The following is a 26462-nucleotide window of genomic DNA, read 5'->3' on the forward strand; positions in this document are numbered from 1 at the left end:
TTGGTAGAATTTTAAAAACAAGTCATCGTTTTAATTTATCTTCCATTGAAACTTGAAAGTACCGTATTAAAAGGGGCAGTTTTTGGCACAGTTTTAGAGCAGGGTTTAAATCCTTGGTGATTTTAATCATACTCTATCTTAAAGTCTGAAACTTCATAGGCCTTGGGGCTAATATTTGTCTTCCAAGAGCTCCATTCTCTGGGCACCTAATTTTCACTTACTAAATGAAATTTATTTTTGATGAATTTGAACATTTTGTCTGGCTGTTTTTCCAAAGAACTATGAGGTTCAGCAGAAGAAACTAAGGCTTTAAATGTTGATCATAGAAAATTATACAATTTGTCTTAATTCAGCTCTGAGTAAAAGAGTTCCATGACGTTAGCAGAGGGAGCCTAAGGTACATTCTAGGGCAGCAGAAAGGTTAGGGAAGCAGCAGAGAAAGGCTGGCCCAGTCCAACCACAGGCCTGTGTAAAGGATGGGACTGTACAGATTCAAGGAGATTCAGGGCCTGAGTGTCATGTCCTTTGGCTCTTGCTGATTGGCTCTGTGACTGACAGTGAGCCACTTTCTGTCTCTGGGTTTCAGTTTCCCACTGATCAAATGATGAGCTTGAAATAAATGATCTCTAAATTTCCCTCCAGCTTCAATTTCTGGGCCCCATGTTTGCTTAAGATTCTCTCTCTCTCTCTTACTCCCCCTGCTCCTCCTGCACTCACACGTGCACTCTCTGTCAAAAAAAAAGAAAAAAAGAAAGAGATTGTATTCATGAATATCAATTATGTAGATATATACACATATATTTCCCATATGTGTGTATGTGTGAGTACCCTGTTGTGTGCTAAAAAGAGCTCAAAAAACATAACAGGAGCAGAATAATACTTAGCTTATAGCAGGCCATTAAATGGGAAGAAAAGATTCAGAAATAAGAATATTGCAATTTCAAATCTTTCCCTTATCTGCAAAAGATACCTTGTCTGAGTCACTAATCAGTGACCTTAGCTTGTCATTGTTTTAAAAAAATTTTTTTAAACTTTTATTTATTTTTGAGAGACAAAGCATGAAGCGGGGAGAAGCAGAGAGAGAGAGAGAGAGAGAGAGAGAGAGAGAGACACAGAATTCGAAGCAGGCTGCAGGCTCTGAGCTGGCAGCACAGAGCCTGACGAAGGGCTCGAACCCATGGACTACGAGATCATGACCTGAGCCGAAGCTTAACAGACTGAGCCACCCAGGTGCCCCAGCTTGTTCACTGTTAAGATAGAAGCAATTCAGTATTTGTACTTGGTGTGAGAGAAGCGGTACAGCATAGCCTTACTACCCTTACTTGGGTTTTTTTTTTTTTCAAACATTTGAACGGATCTGGATTTAAAGGTGACTGATGGCAAGAGAGGTTTATGGTAAAGAATTAAAAAATGTATAAAGAATAAAAGTACCTAGTAATCCCACCACTTTAATGGAAAATGTTCTTCCAAATTTATATAGATTTTGTTGTTCAGGATTAGTATTAGGTACTGTTGTAAGATGTATGGTTTAAAACAGTCCTGTTTTTCAAATTAACTGAGATTCCCCCTAGGGATTCAAGCAAGAAGAAGTGTCAGATTGCCATCTTAAAAACATGGGTTGGTTGCAGCACAGAGTAAGGCTGGTGAGCCATGGTGATGATAGGTACTATCTGCCACTCTGTTTCTGTGTCTTCCCCTTATGAGCACATGGTAGAATTGTGTTTTCCAGCCTTCTTGAAGTGAGTTGTGTCTACACAGCTTAATATGGCCTATGGTCACTTCTGTACGCACATATTTAAGAGCCACTATGCAATTCCTCATTTCCCTTTCCTCCTGCTATGGCAACTAGCAATATTCTAAATGGTAGGCATTCCAGCAAGCTGGGTCCCTGAAGAGAGTGACATGAAGCAGAGCTCTCCCCCCTCCCCCGCCCCCCACTCCGATGGACATACAGCAACATGAAAAAAACAAACTTTATTGCTTCAAGTTTTGGCATTGCTTATTCGGCAGACTAACCCTACTATCCTTATTTATACAGGGGACGTGACTAGAGGTGGGGAGAAGGGTTCAATATAATCTGGGAAAGAGGTGTTATGGTCTGAAGCAGTATAGTGTGCAGCACGGAGGTTGGAGGAAGGAAGATGTATTTGAGAGACACTCAAGAGGAAATAGTGGGACTTGATCATCAATAAGATATGAGGGTTGATGGGAAGATAGGATTAAAGATGATTTCCAGGTTTTGATTTGAGTAACTGGGAGGTTTGTGGTACCATTTACTGATATTGTGATCACTTCTCATTCACTGCTATTGTGAGAAGGATAAAATGTGCTTGATGGAGCAGGAAGAAGTGGGGAGATGATGAGCCAGTTTGGGCCCTAGTGGACTCGAGATATCTGGGACATCCAAATAGAGATGGTCAGTGGGCTCTTGACTGCACGACAGCCCCAAACTGAATGAAACAGAAAGAAGATACGCTTTTTCCAATCTGTTTTTTCCAGCCATATTTAAGGATGAAATAATATAGTAAATACCATACCCTTCTTTTCTTTTTCCTTTAGAAACTATTTTTGTTGAAATGTCCTTTTGAACAAATTCTGTTCTTGATTGTGGACTGTGGTGTATTTTGCTTTCTTCTCTATAGAGGCATAGGACCATGTACAAGAACCTGGAGGTCATTTGAGAGCTTTCTTGCTGCATCATCTTTCACATGTGTATGTGTGAAAGATCAGCCAGCTTTCCCTTAGTGTATTAGTTTCCGGTGGCAGCCGTAATAAAGAACCACAAACTGGATGGCTTAAAGCAACGAAGATGTATTATTTCAAAGCTCTGGAGGCTAGAAGTCCAAAATCAAGTTATCAGCAGGACATGCTCTCTCTAAGGTGGCACACCTCTCTCTCTCAGCTTCTGGTATTGCCAGAATGTTCTTGGCATTCATTGGCCTATAGCTGCATAACCCAACCTCTGGTTCTTTCATCATGTGGCGTTCTCTGTATTTCTGTGTCTTCACATGGCCTTCTTATAAGGACACAGTCAGATTGGATTAAGGGCTCACCCTACTCCCATATAACCTCATCTTAACTAAATACATCTGCACTGGCCCTATTTTCAAATAAAATCATATTTGGAGGCACTGAGGGTTAGGACTTCAATGTCTTTCGTGGGGGAGCAAATCAACCTAAATCACCTGGTAAGACTGTGACAACCTCAACATTTCAGTGCCTTTAACAACAGTTATTTGGTTATTGTTCGTATTTAGAATTGGCTGCAGTTTGGCTCTAACTCTGAGACTCTGCTCCATGTATCTTGCCCTTTTCAGAAGCCAGGCTGAGGGAGTAGCCATGATCTTGTTCATGAGGCAAAGGAAAACTTCCAGTGGGAGAACTACACAAGGGCTTATAAGCCTTCCGCTTGGAACTGGCACATGTTATTTCTAATCACATTTCATTGGCTAAAACAGGTCATATGGCCGAGCCTGTAAGAATTAGAAGAATAGGTATGGAGCATCTGCCACATATGAAGTGGTTGATAAATGGGAGGAACCGTTCCAACAAGCAGGGCTTTTCGTAAAGGTTGGCTGACCCATTTCTTTATTCTGGTGGTTTTCCCAGGACATGAACTAGGTCTTCCACTTCCTTTGTATTTCACTCAGTGTTCTATATTTCAAATGTGTGGCACATGTTAATACTCAATAAAGTTTTGCTGAATAAATGAACGAATATGCAGCTTGCATTCATTTTGCTTTTTTGCATCTTGATGAAAAAGATCTCCACTATTAAAACCCCAAAGTACATAGTTAAAGATGAAAACTTCATTTGAAAAAGTCACTTGGTGAAAGAATCATAATCCAAAAATTGTCTATTATTGCTTTGAATTCTCTATTGTTTTTTATTTTTTATTTATTTTTTATTTATTTTTTATTTTTTAAATGTTTTATTTATTTTTGATACAGAGAGAAACAGAGCATGAGATGGGGAGGGGCAGAGAGAGAAGGAGACGCAGAACCGGAAGCAGGCTCCAGGCTCCGAGCTGTCAGCACAGAGCCTGACATGGGGCTCGAACCCACGAACGTGAGATCTGACCTGAGCCGAAGCCGGAGGCTTAACCGACTGAGCCACCCAGGCGCCCCTCTATTGTTTTTTAAATATTTTTTAAAAAAACATTTATTCTTTTTGATAGAGAGAGATAGGTCATGAGCAGGAGAGAGGCAGAGAGAGAGAGAGGGAGACACAGAACCCAAAGCAAGCTCCAGGGTCTGGGCTGTCAGCACAGAGCCTGACGTGGGGCTCACGTGAGATCATGACCTGAACCATGATCTGAACCAAGAATTCTCTATTATTAATATGAAAACTGATACCTGAAATAGATATTTTAAAATTAGTTTTCAGAATTGATTTAACCCAGAGCTTATTCATGGGGAAGAGTTTTATTGCTTCTAGGGATAGCATCTCACCTCACCTAGTCCTCACACCACGTAGCTTTCTTCAACTTGACTTTTCACATCCTAATACATTTATACTCATCTTTTGCTGAATACTCTTCCCCTCCCTCCCTGCTCTTAGGTTAATCACACTAGACATTTAAAAAATCTCCCCATAATATTGTAATGAACAACTGTTTTCTTTATTCATATTCATTTATGTTTTAATTTTTAACATATTTTTAAAATTCTTATTTAGTTTTGTAATAAAGAGTGCCAGCAGGGGAGTGGCAGAGAGAGAGGGTGACAAGATTTAAAGAGGGCTCCACGCTGAAGCAGCTTACCTGATGCGCAGCAAGAACTCATGACTGTGAGATCATGACCTGAATTGAAGTCAGATGCTCAACCCAGTGAACCAGCCAGATGCTCCTATTTATGCTTTAAGTTTTGACTTCTTAGTACTTTAGGTAGTTTAAAAATAAAAATATCAACAAGTTAAAGGCAGCAAGATTATCTGAAAAGATATGTTAGAAAAATATTCTGGAAGCTAAATTTATCAAACTTTGTTCATCCACAAAGCTTTTTCACCTGAGATCATGTAAGAAAACAACTACTTACTTATTTAGTCTATCTTCAAATTACTGCAAGGTAGCACAGAGATTTCCAAAAATATTTGTGGAATAAAGGTTATCATACTATCCATTTTCATGGTTATACAGTTGAAGAGAAAATGGGAAAAAAAATTCTCATTTTGAGACTGACTCATCTCCTTGCACCTTACTTTAGCCAAACTCTAAAAATTACCCTGTATCTCTTTGCAGAGACACCACCCTGAACTTAGGTTCCCTCCCTCTACAGAAACAGGGCTGGGGAGAGGCCAGTCCCTCTCCAAGATCAGGACACCCAAATCTGCAGGAACACTCAAAACCAGGGCCCGTCCAACCATTTTTCTTCGCCTGGCAACTCAGCCTGCTCTCAACTGGGACAGACGTGCGAATCTAAATACATCCTTTATCTCCTTTTTAAAAGTTTTATTTTCATATTTTCTTTAATTGTGCAGAAAGCATCCTTTTTGAAAGTGTAAAAGTTACTGGAAAAGTTACAAAAGGTGGCAGCCACACAGAGGCTGGTGCCTTCATTCCCTGGCATCTCAGAAGCAAGGAGAATTTGACTAGTAAGAACTCTACTGTGCCCGCCCCAGACCAAGCTAAACAGAAGCTAATGGTAAATGCCTTCAATACTTTTTGGAAGAAAAAATCCATCAAAGGTTTTGCTGAATGATATTTATAAGGGCCTTACTGTTCTCTTTCAAAAACTGAAATGCCCTTCTCCGACACTTGAAAAAAATTGCTTGTGCTTTTCATCTTTTCCTCTTAGAGTGTAAACATTGTTTTGAGTGAAAAGAGCTGAAGGAGCGCTTGCTTTCCCTTGAAATTTTATTTTTAAATAAGAGAGGGAGAAAATCCTTTTTCTGACTAATACTAATAATACAGGTCAAAGTGTCAGGCGATATACAATTAAATGGAAAACAAAAAAGGTTCCCCCTCTTTTTCCCACAGCACAATGGCACTGGAATATAAATTACCAATGGAGATGAAATAATACTTCAAAGCCTGTAGGGCAGGGCAGTGCGGTGTTTACAAAGTATTTTCTATGGCATGATGAGACATTAAAGATGATGGTAACCCATGGACTTGAGGGTGTTATTGAATAGTCTAAAACTAGCATGAGGTAGGATTTTAGGTCCCTATAGCCTGTGACCCCATGATAGGCTTTGTTTCACAAGGGCAGCTGCAGTTATCAACAGATGTTTCAGCAATAAATAATTGGTATCATCTCGGAAAAGACCCATCTACCTGGGGAGAGGGCATAATACCAAAAACACTGCCCAGCTATTACAGCCACATTAATCTCCCATCTCTCCAGGTTTCTTGGGGAGCGTGCTGCAGGTGTTTTTTCTGGGAGAGAACGAACAAACTCTCTCAAGTCAGCGAGCTTTGTGTGGAGTGTAAAGGAGGTTGGCCCCTGCCATAAATTTCTGTCTGTGGCCACACACCAAAGGAGAAAAGGTTGGGGGTGGGGAGAGGGAGGGAGGGCATGTGGGGAGGGAAGAAACGGGGCAGGCTGTGGAGAACAGAAAGCAAAGCATTAAACACATATAATTTTTCTTGATTAAGTTTAGCCTAAGCGAGTAACCTTATAAATGATCCTTAATTTCACTAACTCAGGCACTCAGCATAATTTTGTGCTTAACTTTGATATGTTATTTGTGGAATTAACTTAAATTTAATTAAGTTCAACTTAACAGCATTTACACTCTAAGTGTAAAGCTAATTTTTAAAATGGAGGGGAAATTTTTTATGGGAAGGATTCATTTTGAGGCAAAGGACATCATGGTAGGTTTAGATTTGTGGAAAAAACCATAAGAAGAGATAACTTGGCTGAATAGACAAAGTCGGCAGCCTTTAGCCAATTTTTTATGTAAAGAACAGAATCTCATAATTGATTGATTATTAAAACATGGCCAGCCAGCTTCAGTAAAGGATAATATTGAAACCAGTGCATAATGGGACAAAAACAAGTCATGGAATTCACTGGGGATGCTTTTGGCAAGCTGAGATCTCAAAAGTAGTGTGAGTTCACAGAGTGCCATAGTTCTCTGTATTTACAAAACAGAGTGGGTTAGTAATTGTGCACTTGGGCTCTGACACAATAGGAAAGCATCCTAAGAGTCATTAGGAGGTGTGGTTGCTTAATTTATAGCTTGCTGGGGAACCTACAGAAAATGATGCTCAGAGTTCAAAAAGCTCCCAGGTTAAATTCAGGGGCTAAAGAAGCCTAATGGACTAATTCTTAGAGCTGCCACTAGTGATCTTGTGAGCTGGACACAAACGTCGTAAATTCTCTCTGTGTCTGTTTTCCCAGCCATGACATCCATGCGGTATGTAGAGGGAAAGTAGAAGGAATAAATACAGTCTAACAACTAGGAGCAGCTCTTTCCCCACTCACATTAACCTTCAAATACAGCAGGATCATGTTTTTAAAATATCATCTTGAGTTTTTCATCTAGAGTCACTGTCAGCTTGGCATGCGGCAGGGGGGTCTGGTGACGGTGGGGGGACAGTGAGGAGTAAACCCTGGCTATCGCGGTGTGGTATGTCTCCCTCTCTCATGTGGGGCGGCAGGCCCCCCTCTCTCACGTGGTGTGGCAGGCCCCCCTCTCTCATGTGGTGTCAGGCCCCCCTCTCTCATGTGGGGCGGCAGGCCTCCCTCTCTCATGTGGGGCGGCAGGCCCCCCTCTCTCACGTGGTGTGGCAGGCCCCCCTCTCTCATGTGGGGCGGCAGGCCTCCCTCTCTCAGCCTATGTTTGAAATTCCGAGGAACGTTCTAAGCCCCAAAGGTCAAAGAAGTGGTCCTGTTGTCACCTTCCTTAAAAGCCTTGAATGTTCTATGCCACCAGCAGCCAAATCACACAAAGGCTTTCCAAGCAGGGGAAGCAACTATGGGCTTTTCAGAAACTGGCCCGAGTCTAAACAAGTTCCTGGAACTAATGGAAAGGAGATTGCTTTTATGGTTGGTCTCCTGCAAACTTCACATTGGAATCTCCTTTACCCCCTACCTTGTTCCTTCTCCTCTCACATCCCTGGTCAGGCTCTCTGACTTTCCTCCACTTGTCTTTAGAACATTGGTTCTCAAACTCTAGCATATGCATGAGAATCTTCTGGAGGGCTTGTCTAATATGTATTGCTAGACTCAGAGTTTTTGATTTGGTAAGTCTAGGGTAGGGACCAAGAAACTGAATATCCCACAGGTTCCTAGGTGATCTAGTGCTGTTGCCATGAGATCTCATTTTAAGCATCACTTCTGTAGAGTTGCCCGTTCAGTAAAATAGTAGGCCTAGCCACATGTGGTTATTTACATAGAAATTGATTTTTAAAAATTAAATAATACGAAAAAATTCAGTTCTCATACTTGCCACATTCTAAGTGCTGGAGAGCCCTAAGTGGCCAGGGCCTAACATGTTGGGCAGTAGAGATATCGAACATTTCCTTCACTGTAGGAAGTTCTACTGGATGGCCTGCATCTTGCTTTAGAGTCAACAGGTCTCAGGGATTCTACCTGTGCTTTCAAGTTCTTCCCATGGGGCTCTCTAAAGGAGAACTGGTGGCGAAATGGAGGAAGGGGTAGCTCCACCACTCACAGGTCTGCTCCCTGTTAATCACACGTTAATCTCCCCTCACCTTAATTCCCTCATCTGTACAATGGGGATGATAATGGTAATAATCACAGTAGGGCCATTCTGAGAAGTAATGAGGGGACGTACGTGTAAGCACTTTGTAAAACCTGCAGGTACACAGATCACAGTTATTCCATTCTACTTTTCCACATATACCAAGCCTGGTCACTTAAAATTCCTGGTTCACCATTGCATTCTTTCCAAACATTCACTTGCCTTTTTCTGCAGTCTCCAGTCTGCTGAACCCCAGTCTGTTTGTTTATATTTTTGGGGGGGGAGGTCATGGGAAAAGTGGGGGTTTTGCTAGTTCTATTAAGTCTCCAAAGATGCCATTATATGTACTTAGATCAGGGAATCTTTCTCAGACTCCTGTCTTGGTAGGCAAACACAATACCTGTACACTTGCTTTGGGGGTGACCCCAAAACATTCTCATGTTAATTGATGCAATAAATTTTTAGGATATTATCATTGCTTGTAATGTCTGGTCTCCAGACAAACATATATTTTTTTCATGAGAAAAAATACATACAAGCTAATAGGCTCTCTTCTTTGATACTCAACTGAGAGACCATAGGTAAAAAACAATGCTACTAAAAAGAACAATGGTAGTCCGTGTAGTATCTCCAGAACCTATGGCTGAAATCTGAGCTCAGATCCGAGTTCATGTGCTGTTCGTAAGGTCCTCTTCTATCTAAGGAAGAGGTAGCAGTTTGATCAGTTTCCAATAAGTGAGTTGAGGAGTAAGCAGGTCAATGACTTTGACTTGATGCTTCCTGAACAGCCCACATCACGAGGAGACAAGACAATGAGGAGGGTCCCAGGTTTGGGAAGGGACACGGTGAACAGCAAGTCATGCTGATGAAATAATGGTGAATGAATTCTTTCAAGCTACCCAACTTTTAAAAAGGAGCGTTTCTAAAGAAAAATGCTAGGAGACATGGCAGAATCAAAACTAGTGCATCTGGCCTACCAGGGATATAATAAATAGTTCAGGACAACAGTTTTCTCGATAGACCCACTGACTACCCTTCTTCACTTTTACTTGCTTTGACTTCCAGCAGACGGTCTTATAGACAGGCAATGCTTTCTAAAAGCTATTTCCCCCACATTAGTCAATCTGGCAGAGCTGACCATAGGATAGGGGCTGTCTTATGCTTCAAAGAAATTTAATCTATTAGACCACTTAGAGGCTAAATGCCTCACTTCAGGGTGTCAGGGGAACAGGTGGTGCGGCGCTTCCTACCAGTAACTGCTGCAGCCCGGAGCCAATCACATCCTGCAGATTTGTTTTGTCCTCTGGGCCCACGGCTTGTTTGTACTGCCACTTTTCAGGCACGAAGGGCCACTTCATTTCCTTTGCCTCCTGGATCAGGGTCCTTAGTTCGCTGGGGAGTGAAGCTGAAAAGGTCAGAGTTCAGGTAAGGAAATTGCAGTCAAAGAAAAGGCTGTTGAGTTACCAATGTTATGATGAAGCACCTCAGTGGCAAAAAAAAATTTTTCTACCGCTTGCTGGCTGGTCTGTGTTGGTGGCTCTGACTCAGAGAATAATAGCGCAAAGCTATCTGTCAGGGGTGGCCCTGGTCTACTTTGCCCTTCAGGTAAATTGGGGTAGTCAGGCATTAAGAAAGGTTTTTAGCAGGAAGTAAAGCACTTCAGTGACTATCCCTGCATGAAGAATCAGAGAAAAGAATGAAGGAAATATTATTTTCCCTGTAAAATGAGAAAGGGACTGAGATGGAATGCCATCTGGGGTTGTGGCAGCTGGGTAATGCAGAGAGTCCATTTGTACCATCTCTTTTTCCTTCTCCAAGACCTCACCTCACCTCATACTTTCACTATGGACTACATTTGAATGTTGACAATGATTACAAAACAATGAAGTTTGAAATGGTATCAATTTATTGTGAGATTGCCTTATTTTACATTACTAGATATATTCAATCTCTTTGTGGGCATCAAACCTCATTATAGAGGTCCACAATATCCAATCCAAACTTGGAAAACCCAAAAAAGTTCTGGAAACTAGAAGTTATTTTCTTACGTTTGGCTCCCAACCCAGACTTGAACTTACTAGAGGGTAATTATGGTCTTGTTAATCTTACGTAGTGAAGAGCCAAAAGTTTTGTTGTAGAAACTATGTTTGACTATGGGTGCTGTCCAGCTTCTGCTGCAGGTGAATGGAGCAGATGGTACATCTACTACCTTCCTAACTTCTGAAAAATTCTGAATTCTGAAGCACACGTGAACCCTCAGTGGTCTGAATAAAAGATTATGGCTCTGATTATATGACTGCCAGCTATAAATCTCTAGATGCTTATCTTACAGACATTTCATACTCAAAAATATCTAAAACTAAACTCACTGTCTTTTTCTTTCTTATTTATTATTGAGAGACAGAGAGAGTGCAAGCAGGGGAGGGTCAGAGAGAGAGTGAGATACAGAATCTGAAGACAGGCCTTTCAGTGTTCATCCTGCTGCTCTGAAACAATACTGCCCTCTCACTGGACTGTGAGCTCCCTGAAGATAGGCATCATGTCTTATCACTGTTGTAACTCACACCCTGAGGGTTAAAAGAATTAGTCTTATACCTACATGAGACATACCAAATAGGGCCAAAGAGATATCACACAGAGAGTAAAACACAAAAAAGGAGAGAAGGAAGAAAACCTAACCCTGCCTTGGTCCATCATGCTCTTCTGTGTCCTTGCCAATTGGGCAAATGTAAGGATGACTCCTGATGGGGAGACACTGCTTGTCATTGAGAGGATTTTAGTGAGAATCTGTACTGACTACTGAGGATTATTTATACATATCACGCTGAAATCACTGCTCCCTGATGCAGCAACCCAGAACTCTGGAGCCCCGACTGCATGATAGCACTCCTCCAAAGAAAGCAGAGCCATGGCATTAGGGACCAATGTGGTCATCATCCACTGGAAAGCTGGGCCCTCTGATTGCCAGAAATGCTGCAGTATGTATGTAAAGAAAATTTCTTAAATGATATTTCGAAATAGTTGGAAATAGGATGACTATTCATTCAGTCCTGTTCACTTAGGACAATTCTCTGTGGTCCTAGTGTACTTACTAATAGTGCTCCTTCCTGTTCTCACGTGTCTCAGTTTGACTGATAAATTTGGACATTCTGTCCATGAGTATCAACCTCCAGAGTCAAATGAAATGACAACAGGAATCTGATTTCTGGATTCAAAGAATTTCGCCATATATTTGCACTGCATGGTTTCAATATTTTCCATTTTTTTCATGATGATGGAGAAAATCTGGTCTGTACAACTCATTTTGCCTCCTCCATGCTACCCTTTCCTTACAGAGCATGCCAGAACATGGATAGTCCAGTGCGGCATACTGAAATAAATGGTGCTCCTGAAATACATTTAAAAAATATAACTGTTTGAGAGAGGGAAGGAGGCAAACCATAAGAGACTCTTAAATACAGAGAACATACTGAGGGTGGGTGAGGGGGGTGGGGAAGAAGAAAGAATGTGTGATGGACATTGAAGAGGGCAGTTGTTGGGAGGGGCACTGGGTGTTGTGTGTAAGCGGTGAACCACAGGAATCTACCCCCAAAGCCAAGAGCACACTTTACTCACTATATGTTAGCCAATTTGACAATAAATCATATTTTAAATACACACACACACACACGTTTAGATTTCAGTTCCTTCTCTATTTCTTAGGAAGTTGCTAGAAGTAATCACCCATGCTGACAAGGACAATTTCTGAGGAAAGAGGACAGGGCTGAGAGGAGGGGGAGAGAGTAAAAACCATAATGATCATGTTTGAGCCCTCTGGCTTGCCCTGTCGCCATAAGTGGCCCTGTTCTAATGCCTTTCTCGTGGAGCACATGTGAGTGACCACTTCAGTCACTAGTATGGCTCAGAAACCACCACCTGCTCAGGGAGGAACTCTGTGCTCAGATTGCATTCAGTTGTACTGCTGGCGCTCGGGGTGGACGGCGAAGCCTGCCTGCATGGGGGTCGGTTAATGCTGAGATTATCAATGGCTCAGCAGAGACTCCCCCCCCCCCCCCCCCCCCCCCCCCCCCCCCCCCCCCGGCTTATCAGAGTCAGTCAACCCCAGCAGTCAGCCCCTGATGGAGCAGTATTGTCTTCTGCCTCTCTGATCACTTACTTCCCCAAGCAGCTTACCTGAAGGGCCGTTGCTAATTGAATGATTTTGTAGCCCTGATTTGCCTTATCTGGAACTAAACTGATTATTTCTCCTATTCTGTGGCACTTGGGAAGAAAAAAAGAAGAAAATGCTACTCAAGTAGGGGCTCTGAGTTTTCACTAGGGAGAACACAAAGTTTAAAGGAATTTTGGCTAAAAAGACAAAGGATGCCATGTAGCCAAAGGACAAGAGAAAAACTTTGGTTGATAGAACACAGTATGCTGGCCCCGGGGGAATGAGAACCAGCCGGGCAGCGTGTTCTGGAGGCCCCAAGTACCTGCCGTCCCGGAAAGGGGCTGACGCCTGCCACGGTGTGCGCAGGCTGCTGGGCGCATAGAACTAGCAAGCAGAATCATGCAGTGCTGTATCTGGCTAGTAAAGAAGGAAAACACATAAACTAAGGTGTTGTGAAACAATGGGGCATGGGTCATTTTGCCTTGAAAGAGGCACAAACAGCAGATTACAAAACATGAAGATGCCTATAGGGACTTAAAAGTGAGTCTTATGTGTGTGCAATATACAAGAACGTGGGGGAGACTCCTCCAGAACCTTCCCCATTACATAGTCATCCACAACAAGAGAGACGGGGAGTGTGAGTTTTACGTAATCTTACTTCTAAAAGGAATAGTCAATCAGTAAAAATACAAAAAAATATTAAAAGCACATAAAAGGAACATACTTATAGAAATGCAGGAAAATTTATTCAAACGCTGAAAGGAAGGAAAGTTCCCTCTCCAAAACTGGCTATGGAAGAAATAAATACTTTAACTTTCTAGACTTTGTGATCAAAACTTCTCAAACAATGACTCATCTAAAACTATGAATGGCACAAACTATGAAATGAGCAAAAGGCCAAATTCTTAAACGCTGATAATGATGCAACCAGTGTTCATCGGTATGAAAGGATTTATTTTACAAATGGCATGTGAATGCAGCATGAGAAATGTATCAATAATCAAAAAGAAAAAGAGAGACAGAGAGATTGGACCAATGGGATGACATATTTATGGAAACCGTAGAAGCCTATGGAAATTGATGAGGCACAAAAGCCTAGTTTGAAAAAAGTATATGCCACCATTCAGAAGTTGCTTCAATTTTTTAATAATTGAAATTTACGTGCACCAGCCTACTTGCACCCTTTGTTCTTCTTGAACTAAACTGTTTTCTCGTAGCCTCATGTTTACTGAAGCCTAAAATTAGAACTGACAGCAATTCACTGCAACAAAGTGGGCTTCCTCCCCTGCCCGTCCGCCTGCAGCCCATGTCCCATTCATGCCCTAGAAATCCACTCATCTCTCGGTGGTCATCTGCCAAGAGAAGAAAAATAGGGCCGAGATGAAAACATGTCGTTCAGGCAGGGGAGTTGAGAGCCAGCCTGCTGGCTTCTCCCTTCCCCCAGCGCCTCTCCTCAGGACCTCACCTCTGCACCGCTGGTCTTCGCTCTTGTCCTCCTCTGACACGTCTGATGCCTCCAACAAGAGCTGGTCCAGCACTTGTTTGCACTCTTGCAGTAGTGTAGCTGCAGCTTTTTGATTATTCATGATGATTACTCTTCCTCAACGATGAGTCAAGTGTCCCTGGGTCTGTGGTGATCAATTACCCAAGAGAAGACATCGATTCTCAATAAAAGAGCCCCTTCAAGGCAAAGGTACCTGGTGAACAAAAGCGGGAGAAAGATGATTAACTGAAGCATCATCAATTATCTGTAAGACTCAAGCAGGGAGGGATAATAGGGCAAACACATGAAAATACATGACAACCCTGGAGGACTTTATTAGGGGAGGGTGTGAAATTACTGCAGGGCCTGGTCTAGATGGGCAGCACCTCGAAGGCGTCAGAGAACAGGAGAGGGGGGGTCCTGGTGCAGACCTTGGTCACCCGCAGTGATGTCAGTGGAATCCCATGAAGCCAAATGAAATGAATATACTCTGTGATTTATGCATCTTCTGCGTACTTCCCATCAGTGTCTCTGGATCCCAGTGGCACCACACTTTCTGTCTCTCTGGAAGTCTACAGGAAGCATCTGGCTAACAGTTCTAATATTCAGATATAAGCACATGGTGATACGAAGTTTGCATTCTCATAACCCACTCCTGATTTCCCCTGTGAAGTATTCTTCATGGTATTTAGCATCATATAATTTGGACCAAGATAGGTAACGACAGATGCCAAATACAAAGCTCTTCGCAGCCAGGCATATTGCCAAAGAAAATAGAGAAATGATATCCCAGAAAGCCCAATTTCCTAGCTGTAGAGTATGGATGGATTTTTGGGTGAGAAATTTCATATGTAAATATGAATATACGATAATTATCTATTGCAGTCAAGGCAATTTCAAGAACAAAATAAATTACTGACAGTACAAAAGTGCCTGACAAATAAATACCGGAAAATTACTAGACTAACAAATCTTTTTGTACGGTCTTCCCTTTATTAAAGAATGTACACAGTAAACAAAACAACTTCCTTTGTTTACAATGAACAAATGTAACAAAGAAACTCTTCCTGAGTTTGCCAGTATAGAGAGTGGAGCTGCTGTCTGATTTAGAGACTCTTACAGGGCACCTAGAATTTTATTACCAAAGAAGAGAGTCTGGAAGGGAAGAAATAACAGATGTATGGATGGCTCCAGTTCTTTCATCTCCTGGCTTATACATGCAGTGAAGTCATCATTAAAAATATTAAAGCCATAAATTATTGCATCGGTATTGGAATAAAAAGTTTCATTTTAGGAAGCTAGTTTTGAATTTTAAATATCAAGAAAACATTTTTCTATCTTTTTTTCCCCCTAAAGCTTAACAGGAACAGAAGATGAAGGAGGAACGAAATGTGTAATCTAACCTTCGCATTTTTTCATTCTAACCTGGCTGGTATATTTTACATGCTTTGGGTTTTAAAAAACATACAGGTTTTTTACACAGAAAACTGCCAAAGTAAAGTTTCAGGATGTTACAGGCTTGTTTCATTAAAATAATGGTGTAGTGTTGGTGAAGAACACAAGTAGAGTACTTGGATGCAAAATTCCTGTTACTTGAAAAAGATTTCACAAAAGTGGGATTGTGACAAATTAGTTACTAGATGCATTTAAGCATAAATATAAATTAAATCTCCCTTCTGTTTAAGATGTTTCAGAAAGTATTCCTGTATGGATTGGGTTGTTGTACTAAATGGTTTCCAATGTCCCTTTTTGCTCAAGTGTTTTTAAGTGCATGTTGTGTGGTAAGAGATGGCCATCAGGTTGCCTTTCTATGAAAAGAACCAAGAAGTAAGGGCTGGTCAGAGAGCTAATTAGTGGCCTCGTATGAGCGAGAGGCCATGTAGCAATGGAATGGCCCACCATTCCTGAGAAAGGGAGCTATGGCTCTAATGGAGGGTTAGTAAGGAGATTGAGAAATGCGGTTGGCAATTGAAAAACTTAACAAACCTTTCTTGAAATTAGCCTAAAGGGAGTAGGACACACTTACTTTTCTTCAAATGAAAGGAAGAATGGGATTCTCTTTTTAGGATCCTTTTTAGGACTTCACGTAGAAAAAGGGATATAATAAGAAAATGTGAAGAACTCATGCACAAAGAAAGAAACCTGTACTGTGATGTAATGTTAATAGCACACCACTCCTTTGTTTAAAGTTTTATAATAATGTTGCATTGGTGCCATATCATCCTCTTAAGGTAGAAGGCAGTCTTTTGTTACACTGACAAATTAAAATAAACTTTAATTGCTCTGTTTCTGTAAATGTTTAAACAGAAATAGCATGTAGTAATGAAAAGAGGATTTAGATATAGGAAAACAGTTAGACATAAAAATGTTCAACAGATAACTGTGACCAATTCCACTTCATTCTCTATCATTAGCTATTTGTGAGACCTCTGAGGTTCACTTTGTAGACTCATTTTTCTTATCTGTATTTTAAGGGGGTTAAATGAGAACAACTACTAATATCTTTCTAGGTCTTATATTGCATACTCAGCAGATTATTTTTTTGAAGAATATCTGATATTTTTTGCATAATTCTTGGCCCTTAAGTATAATATTTTTTATACTTTTCTCTATGGTTTAGAAATGTTGGCTTGAATCTTAGAGGTTGATTACTAAATAAATATAACTCTGCTTTTGTTCCCTCACTTGAAGCTCTAATGTCTACAGGATCATAGATCTCTTCCTTTTGTCTAAGTGCTGTGAAAGAGAGATAAGAAATGCAGTTCTGTGGGGGCAAACAACAGGATCTGTCCTAATAATTTGGGTAAAACTAGAGCAGGTTAATGGGGAATTCTTTGAGGATGTGATGCTTGAATTAAACTCAGTAAGAGGAACAGAGCTTAATGAAGTTAAAATGGTAGGGAATGGTCTTAATGCAGAAAGAAATATAGAGGAAATGAAAGAAGGCCAGATTAGTTGAACTAGAGATAAAAGGAGAAAATTGATATGAGGTGAGTTTGGAGAGGTAGGTAGGAGCTGTTCAGGGCCCTATGTGCCAGGTAAGGAATCTTGTGTTTAACCCAAGAGTCATAAGAAACTATTGATAGCAGGAGGAACATGACCAGATTTATATTTGGGAAAGTTCATTCTGTTTTTGCTGTAGTGAGTATTGGGGACAGAAAGGAAAAGGTGATTTCAGGTAGATTAGTTAGGCATTTATTATAATAACCTTGGTGAGAAATATCAGAACTTTGGGCCAGAGTCATAGAGATACAGAAAGTTGGACAAATTTGAGGGCTTTTTAGGGCATAAATGCAATGTTGCTGTTGGACAGATATGAGTGGTCTTAAAAATGAGTCCCAAGTTTGTAGCTCACCATAGCTCAAAGTTAAATGGACAGTGAGCATACTTTAAGACAGGGAACATAGAAGAGATCTAGGAAAAGACATAAATACATCTTATATTTCAGCAAGAAAGACAGCAAGAAAGATAAGTCATACTGAGCATAATAAACAATTGATTTTAACCAAGAAAGCATTTCTAAAAACAGATTTCCATAATAATTAATGTTTAGTACTTGTGACTTCCCAAAATGTACTAAAAATATTCTTTATACTTTTTGGAAGTTATAACATTTTCTCGTTTCCCTGCAGAATTCAGGAGAGACAACAGGAAGAAAATACTGTAACATGAGAAACACTTCGGAATCCAACCATCTGTCCAGACTTGTATGGTTCATTGTTACGCATAACAGAGGCTGGAGCTAGAAAATTTTCCTTCAGGCAATGGACCCGCTGGAAATTTTGGTCAGCTTCCTTTATAAAAGAATCACTTTCAATTTCAACACATATCAATTTTTGCTCCCTGAACTGTGCAATTCTGTGAGCTGTATCTATTACTAAATTGAACAATGTTAGTTTTCCAATATTTTCTGTAATCTATGGATTATTTCCTCTATTTGGATGTCCCCTCATATATTTTTTCTAAAAATTAAATAGAAAGAGGCCAGCAAGAGCAATAGAACATACAAACAAATACTTCTAGAATAATGGCACACATGCACACACATAGCCCAATGGTCATATGCTCATACATTCCATGCTTGATTTTTATATTTGGATATTTTATTTCCACTGGTGACCTAGAATTCAGCTGAGTGGCTGACTTGTAAGATAATTGAGAAATTAGTCATCATTAAAGAGTAAGCAAATCAGTGTATTATTCAAAACCCCATTTTCTTTGGCATTTGTGCGTCCTTTTCTTGGACAATTAGTACTCCTACTGGGGGTTAATCAAGGAAAATAAAAGAATTCCAAAGGTATTCCATGGCCTACTATGGAATACAGATTCCACTTCTGTAATAATCCACCAGCCAGCTAGTCAGAATCCTTAAGCTAAAAGATGTGGGGAAGCATAAAGTAGGAGAAACATAAAGAAGCCTACACTGTCAAGGAGTTACAATATAATTATAAGAATAAAACATAAGTACATTAAAATTTTTTTTAATGTTTTTATTTTTGAGAGAGAGAGAGACAGCATGAGCAGGGGAAGGTCAGAGAGAGAGGGAAACACAGGATCTGAAGCAGGCTCTAGGCTCTGAGCTGTCAGCACAGAGCCTGACATGTGGCTCGAACCCATGAACTATGAGATCATGACCTGAGCTGAAGCTGGAATCTCAACCGACTGAGCCACCCAGGCGCCCCCATAAGTACATTTAAAATGAACTATATAAGAAGTACTAAACAGGATTGTAGTCCAAAAGCTCAGTTTAAAATATCTTTGTTAAAAAATAATAATAATAAATAAAATATCTTTGTTGGGGGGCGCGCCTGGGTGGCTCAGTCAGCTAAGCATCCGACTTCCACTCAGGTCATGATCTCGCGGTCTGTGAGTTCCAGCCACATGTCGGGCTCTGTGCTGACAGCTCAGAGCCTGGAGCCTGCTTCAGATTCTGTGTCTCCCTCTATCTCTGACCCTCCCCCAACTTGTGCTCTGTCTCCCTCTGTCTCTCAAAAATAATAAATGTTAAAAAAATTTTTAAATGTCTTTGCTGGAATCCAATTAATGATTGGTTAGATTCATAAGCAAACATACAGAGCTCATTTAATTCATATGTAAATGAATAATTATACTAAAATTTTTCATCTATATTCAAAACCATTTATATTGTTTTTATGAGAAACTGTATTCTGGTCCCTAACATAGAACAAGAAGAATACATTTCTCCAGTCAGTCACCAGCAATGACAATGCAGCTTTTCCCACCTTTTCACCCTCCCCTGAGCAGCCCTACACACAAATTCTGACCATAGTGCCTCTGGTACTGATCGGTGCAAGTGAGGGAAAAAGGGGAAAGAGAACTGATTGGAGAATAAGACAACTGTGGGGCTTGGATAGATATTTTTGGGTAACAGCCATTGTTAGCATTTTAAAACTGAATAAAAAGAAGGAGAAGGCAACTTCAGAGTCACCAAAACCCGAAAGGGTAGATTTCTATTTCTAGCAGTATGGAAGATAATACATTCTGAACAAATTCCCACTGAAAACAAGTAAAAATGCTGGGAAAGCACGTTAGTACCTCTACAATGTATCAGTGAAATGATAGGAAAGTAAAAACCACTCAGAAAACAAACCGAGTTCAAGCTGAAACCCAGAAGATTAACCAGTACAGAAGCTAGCCTTTGCCTTGAGTGTATTTGCAAACACTGTAAGCTGAAACGGGTTTTCAGGATCTTGGAGTGTGGGAAGATAGGAAATTAAACCAAAGGTCTACCCAAGGTGGAATGTATAAGAAACTGTTCCCTTGCATAAAACTGATGTCCTGAAAGGTTGATCCTTTAGTGTAAGGGCAAGCTAAACATGAATCCTCATCCTTTCCCGCTCTCTCTCAGGAAATTTGCCTGTGGTGAAATATCCTGCTTCTTAAAGGAGACCAAAATTTTTTCCCCTGAGAATTTCCACAGATCCACAAAACCTCTAACTGATAATTACTTTAAAACAAGTTACTTAAAAAATGATCCTAAAACTTTAGAAGAACTTATCTTGTAAACTACATTTATAACATAATGACATCCTGACCCAGGCAACATGCAGAACTCATGTTAATTTTTAAATTAACTGTTTATTGAAAACATGTCAAATGCCTAATCATTTTTTTCATTAATTATTTAGCTTTTCATATGATGTTTTTCAAGACCACAAGGGATAAATAATAGTCTAACTCTGTGTTTGTTTTTTAAAATAGCTACAGCATGGTGCCTGGGTGGCTCAGTTGGTTGAGCATCTGACTCAGGTCATGATATCATGGTCCATGAGTTTGAGTCCGACCGTGGGTGAGCTCAAGTCCTGCTTTGGTTGAGTGAGCCTCGCATCATATGAGCCCTGCTTCAGGTGAACATGAGTCCTGCTTTGCTCTCTCTTTCTCACTCTCTCACCCTCTCTCCCTCTCTCTGCCCCTTGTGGGATTCTCTCTCTCTCTCTTTCTCTCTGTCTCTTGCTCATTTGTGCCCTCTCTCTCTCTCTCAAAAAGAAATAGCTATAGCAAATAAAAGGTAATTTTACATATATGAATTTCATGAAAAATAAAAAGGTCCTAGGTTGGTAGTTTTCTCAGGCAATTAGTGGAATGAAACACAATCTTCTCTAAAGGAATCTGACTTCAAACTAAGCTCCAAAGAATTTCTACCTATAAAATACCAAGAAATATGAGTTCCTGGACAACTCACAAAATGCATGAGGTAAAAGGAAACAATGAATGAAAAAAGAAACAACAGATAGTAAAATCAGATCCACAAAGAATTTAGATAATGGAATCATCAGATACAGACTACAAAATATACATGCTTCAGATCTGAAAGAGTATATTGAGTATATGACTTAAGAACAGGAAGCTGTGCAAAGGTATAGGCAGATTGAAAAAGAACCAAATAGAAGTTCTACAAATGAAAAAATAATAATTAAAAATTTGAAATTCCATAAATTAAATAGATTTGATAAAATATTAGTTCTGGCTGAAGATAGAATTTTTAAACTGGTTGATAAATCAGAACATATCTAATCTGCCCCAAAAAAAGACAGAGAGATAGAAAATATAAAAGAGAGGTTAAGAAACAGGGAGGATTGATGGAAAAGCTCTAATATATGTCTCATAAGGGTTGATCAACACAACTAACAAACTTGATTGAATAGATATTCATTAAACAATGACAGTCAATATATTACTTTCAGGCTGCCTGGAACATTTACAAGAATTTAAGGTTTACTGTGCTATGAAACAGATCTCAACAAATTTCAGAAAATAGATTAACGTTTTGCATATGACATATTACCAAAAGGCAATTGAGGTAATTAATAACAAAAAGATGATCAGAAAAATATTCAAATAGATGGAAATTAAGAAATACTGTTCCAAATAACTTGCAGGTCAAAAAAAGAATCATTATGAAAAAAATTAGAGAGTATCACAATGGAATGATAAATACTACATGTTAAAATATGTGGAATTCAATCAAAGTGGAACATAAAAGAAAATTTATAGCCAAATACTTATAAGAGAAATAAAGAATGAGTTAAACTTAAATAACCAAAACTAAGGAAATGAATAATAAAAATAAATGAAAAAAGTAGAAGAAAGGAAATAAAAATAAGAACTTAATGGAATGAAAAACAAATATTCAATAGGAAGCTCAAGAAAATAAAGTTTTTCAAAAAAACCACTGAAATTGACAAACTGCTGGTAAAATTAATCAAGAGATAGAGAATAAACAAATATTTTTTATTTATTTTTGAGAGACAGAGAGAGACAGCACAAGCAGGGGAGGGTCAGAGAGAGAGGGAGACACAGAATCTGAAGCAGGTTCCAGGCTCTGAGCTAGCTGTCAGCACAGAACCCGACACGGGGCTCGAACCCACGAACCGTGAGATCATGGCCTGAGCTGAAGCTGGATGCTTAATCGACTGAACCACCCAATAAACAAATAAAAGTAGAAATGAAAATCTTGGGGACATTAATACATGCTACATAGATTTTTAAAAAGCTATTAAGTGAATATTAGAATACTGTATGACAATAAATTTGAAAACTATAAAATGGTCAATTCATGTAAAAGCATAGCTTACTTAAAAGAAACCAAGAAGAAACAAAACCTGTATGGCCCTATAATCTAGTAGTTGAAAAACCTTCCTATAAGAAAAATGCCAAGAACATAGTTTTACCAGTAAAATTTTATCAAACATTGAATAAGCCAGTTAGTCCAATCTTATGCAAAATATCCTTAAATCTGCAACAAGTAGCTGAAAAATGTAATTTAATAAAAATACACCATTTACAATTGCATAAATATGTAAAGTATAATAAAAAATATGATATGTGTATACATATGAAGTAACCTAAGAATAATTCTAATAATAACTATGCAAAACTTTTGGATAGAAACTCCAAAACATTATTGAAAGACATTAATGAAAATCTAAATACATGAGGGGATAGTCTATGGTAGTAGCCTGGAAAACACAATATTATTAAGATAATTTTTTCTAAATTTATTTGCATCTTAACGCAATTCCAATCAAAATTGCTACAGCTGAACATGTGTTTGTGTGTCAACCTGGCCAGATGATTCTAAAATTTATGTGGAAGGATGAAGTTCAAGAATAATCAAGATACTGCTAATGAAAAATAACAAGGGAGGAGCAGAGATTATCATAATTAATATAAAATTATATTAAGTGATGTAAAAGTTACTGGCACCAGGAAAGGCAAACTGACCTTCTAAATATAGTTCTGCAAGAAACACACAAATATATGGAAATTTGGCTTAATACACTAGCTCAATATATGGCATTGAGCTAATTGGGTATTTTTTAAATCAATACTAGTAGTTAAAGACTTAAATGTGAAAGACAAACGTATGCAACTTTTAAAGGAGAATATTTAAGACAGAATATCCTTTTGATCTTTGGTTAGGGAAGAATTTCTCAAACACTTATAAAAAGGGCAAATCACAAAAGATTGATACTTAATTAGAGAGATGAACTTCTGATTAGTAAAATGACACCATAAAGAAAGTGATAAAATAAGTCATAAATTAGGAGAAAATATTTGCAATGTATGTAACTGTCAGAGGATTTCTATTGAGAATATACAAAGAATCCCTATAAATCTTTGAGAAAAGAATCACTCATAATAGAAAAAAAAGTGAGCAAAAGACTTGGACACTTCACATGAGAGAAAACATTCGTGGCCAATGAACACTTGAGATGTGTCCAACCTCATTAGTAATCAGGAAATACAAATTCAAACCATAACCACTCACAAGTTCTTGATTAGAAAAAATTTAAGTTGGGTAACAGTTGTCAAGAACAGTCACTGTTACTTCCATTCACCACTGTTGGAAACTATAGTTTGGCATTATGTAGTAAAATAAAAAATGCACATAGTGGGTGCACCATAACCCAGTTGTCCACTCTTCGACATTTTAGTTTGGAGAAAATCTTGGCCCTGTGTCTAGGGAATATGAGCATGTTCACCGTGGCACCGTTTGTAATAGCAAACAAACAAAAGGAGCACTCCATTGCCCACCAAGAGGAGAATGGATTAAAAACTGAAGTGTAGAAGTGCCTTGGTGGCTCAGTCGGTTAAGAGTCCAACTTTTGATTTGGGCTCAGGTTGTGGTCACATGGTTCATGCTTTCAAGCCCTGCATTGAGCTCTGCACTGAAAAGCGAGGGGCCTGCTTGGGATTCTCTCTCTCTCTCACTCTCCCTCTGTGCCTCCCCCACTCTCTCTCACTCTCTCTCTCTGTCTCTCAAAATAAATAAATAAATAAATAAATAAAGAACTGAAGTGTATTCATACACTGGAATAGAATAAGCAAGTAAGTGAATGAATTACAGTTATGTATAGCAATATGGATGAATCTTAGAAATAGAATAAAGCAAGTCACAGACAAATACGTGCACTAAAAAAGTTTATAGGTAAACAATATATTGTTACAAGATACAAATATATATGGCAAAATTACAAAGAGAAGGAAGGGAATGATAAACTAAAAATTAACAACAGTGGATTTATTGAGGGAAGAGTGAAGAAAATGAGAGGGAAGCCTATGAACACGGGAGATGTCAAAGAAAGTGGTATGTTGTTTTACTCAGTTTGGTCTATTAGCATTCATCATATTGTTGGTATAGTCCACCTATTTTATAATTTTTTTTAAGTTTATTTTGAAAGACAGAGAAAAAGCATGAGTGGGGGAGGGGTGGAGAGAGAGGGAGAGAGACAGGATCCCAAGCTAGCTCCACACTGTCAGCTCAGAGCTTGATGCAGGGTTCGAACCCACGAACTGTGAGATCGTAACCTGAACCAAAGTCTGATGCTTAACCAACTGAGCCACCCACGTGTCCCTATTTTATAATTTTTGATACCTATTTGACATTGAATGAAAAAATTAAAAAATAGAAAATAGAAACTCAAGCCTGGGAGTATTGCACAGGTAATAAATTATCAGTTCCTGCCCTGAGGATTGGAGCCAGTGATTCAATGGAGAGACGAGGAAAGAGCCTTTCAGAGCAGGAAGGGGTACTAGCACTGGGACTTCTCAAGAAGGTAGGATTTGAAACGGCTGGAGAGAGAAATGAGGAAAAGATATATAGTTGGGGAATGACATGACAAGAGACTCTAGGAAGGAGAGCCTCGTTTTGCATTAAGGATCCATGAGCTAGCAGTGGCTAGTGAAATAATGATAAAATAGGCATTTTGAACCATTAGTTTCACAAACACTAGATGGCCAAGAAGTTCAATTAAATTCAATCCACCTTTTCTTTCATTTTACAAAGAAAATAAAGAGGTTTAGTAATTAAAAAAATAAAAGATTTTAGGGAATTCTATAAATGAAAGAGAAGTTTCTTCATATGGCTCTTTTATATCAAGACTATCAGCCTAAAGGCCACACCTTGTTAGAATAGGAGACTGGAGGCCAAAGTTGTCCTTTCTCTCAAAGCGGTCTCTGTCTCTCTTGCCCTTGTGCACCACCCTCTCCAGTTCCTGACTGCTGAATGTGTTTATCCAAGTTGACTGCACAGGAAAGTGTAATGAGAGTATTCCGGGTCACGAATGGGTTACCTGCTGGCCTCAGGAAGAAAGAGGAGGGAGGAGGAAAGGTCATCATCATGGGGGCCTTGCTTACACTCTGCAGCTACAGTTACCCACTCCATCAGCCATGGTGACATCCGATGAATTAGGAGCCCCATCCCCATGGCTAGAAGAGTAACATCTCAGGTCAAGGTGAGCCAAACCTGCCATCTGGTCCTGCTCAGGGATCCTGTACTTCCAAGTGGTACTTCCAGGAAGAGTTTTCTTTGTAGTTTTGCACCCAAAATGAGAGAAGAGCTGCCACATTTACTAATGTGCCCAGGGTGGACTAGAAGGAAAGGCCAGGCAATGGGGCAGGATGCATATGGAAATGGCATGACATATACTATGATATAAAATTGCCAGGGCTATGAAGCATTATATGCTTTTGATGAAGCTGGCAAATGTGGGGATTAAAGTTATTTTTGTAACCAAGTGTTTCAAATTTGTATCCATAATTCTCACAGCCAGGAGAGTTATTTTGCAAAGATGTAGATTTTGAATGAGATAGCTTACAAAAGAATAGTCTGTCTTGGAGAAATGGATGAGGGCTCTGAAATTACAGAAGCAGAAAAATGAAGATAGTAAAATGAAGAATTACATTTTCAGTGTCTAAGCCGTCACTAGGGAGCCAAGGTAAGCACATGCACTTTGCAGTCAGGATTCTCAGGGTTAAATTTCAGTTCTGCTTGTCAGCTGAACAGCCTTAGACAAATCATGTCTCAGTTTCCTCCTCTGTGAAAAAGGGTAGTAATAGAACCAAACTCACAGAGTTTTATAAGGATCAATTGGATTATAGTATAATATTAAATAACTATAATTATGTAAATATAACATATTATAAATATAGAACAAAGAACATTGCCTAGCATGTAATAAGTGCTCCATAGTTATCAGTTATTATTACCAATAAAATTTTCAAAAAATAAAATTTCATTTTTTTAAAGGGTCACCTAATTTCTCTTTACCTTATTTGAACTTGATTTCCTTGTTGACTTAATTAGCATTTAAGTTCTTAAGAAAGAAAATTGCTTGGTGATGCAAAGTTTTCAGATTCTTGATATGTGGCTATTTT

The 26462-nt window shown here is 39.3% G+C and overlaps 1 protein-coding gene across 4 annotated transcripts in view; it reads right to left on the reverse strand.

Annotated features, from left to right (window-relative positions):
* Window positions 1-26462, reverse strand: part of ALPK1 (alpha kinase 1) — a 124752-nt gene that overhangs the window by 48075 nt on the left and 50215 nt on the right. For 2 of the 4 annotated variants that reach the window (XM_029941873.1, XM_029941856.1), the window contains exons 3-5: window positions 14714-14880; window positions 14265-14496; window positions 9900-10054 (exon numbers count right to left, since the gene is read on the reverse strand). In XM_029941873.1, the coding sequence (XP_029797733.1) occupies window positions 9900-10054; window positions 14265-14385 (276 nt within the window). In that variant the 5' untranslated portion in view covers window positions 14386-14496; window positions 14714-14880. The remainder of the gene's footprint in view (window positions 1-9899; window positions 10055-14264; window positions 14497-14713; window positions 14881-26462) is intronic. The other 2 variants (XM_029941865.1, XM_029941880.1) reach the window with 1 other exon arrangement.

This window comes from Suricata suricatta, chromosome 1 (genome assembly GCF_006229205.1).
Source record: "Suricata suricatta isolate VVHF042 chromosome 1, meerkat_22Aug2017_6uvM2_HiC, whole genome shotgun sequence".
NCBI lineage: Eukaryota > Metazoa > Chordata > Mammalia > Carnivora > Herpestidae > Suricata > Suricata suricatta.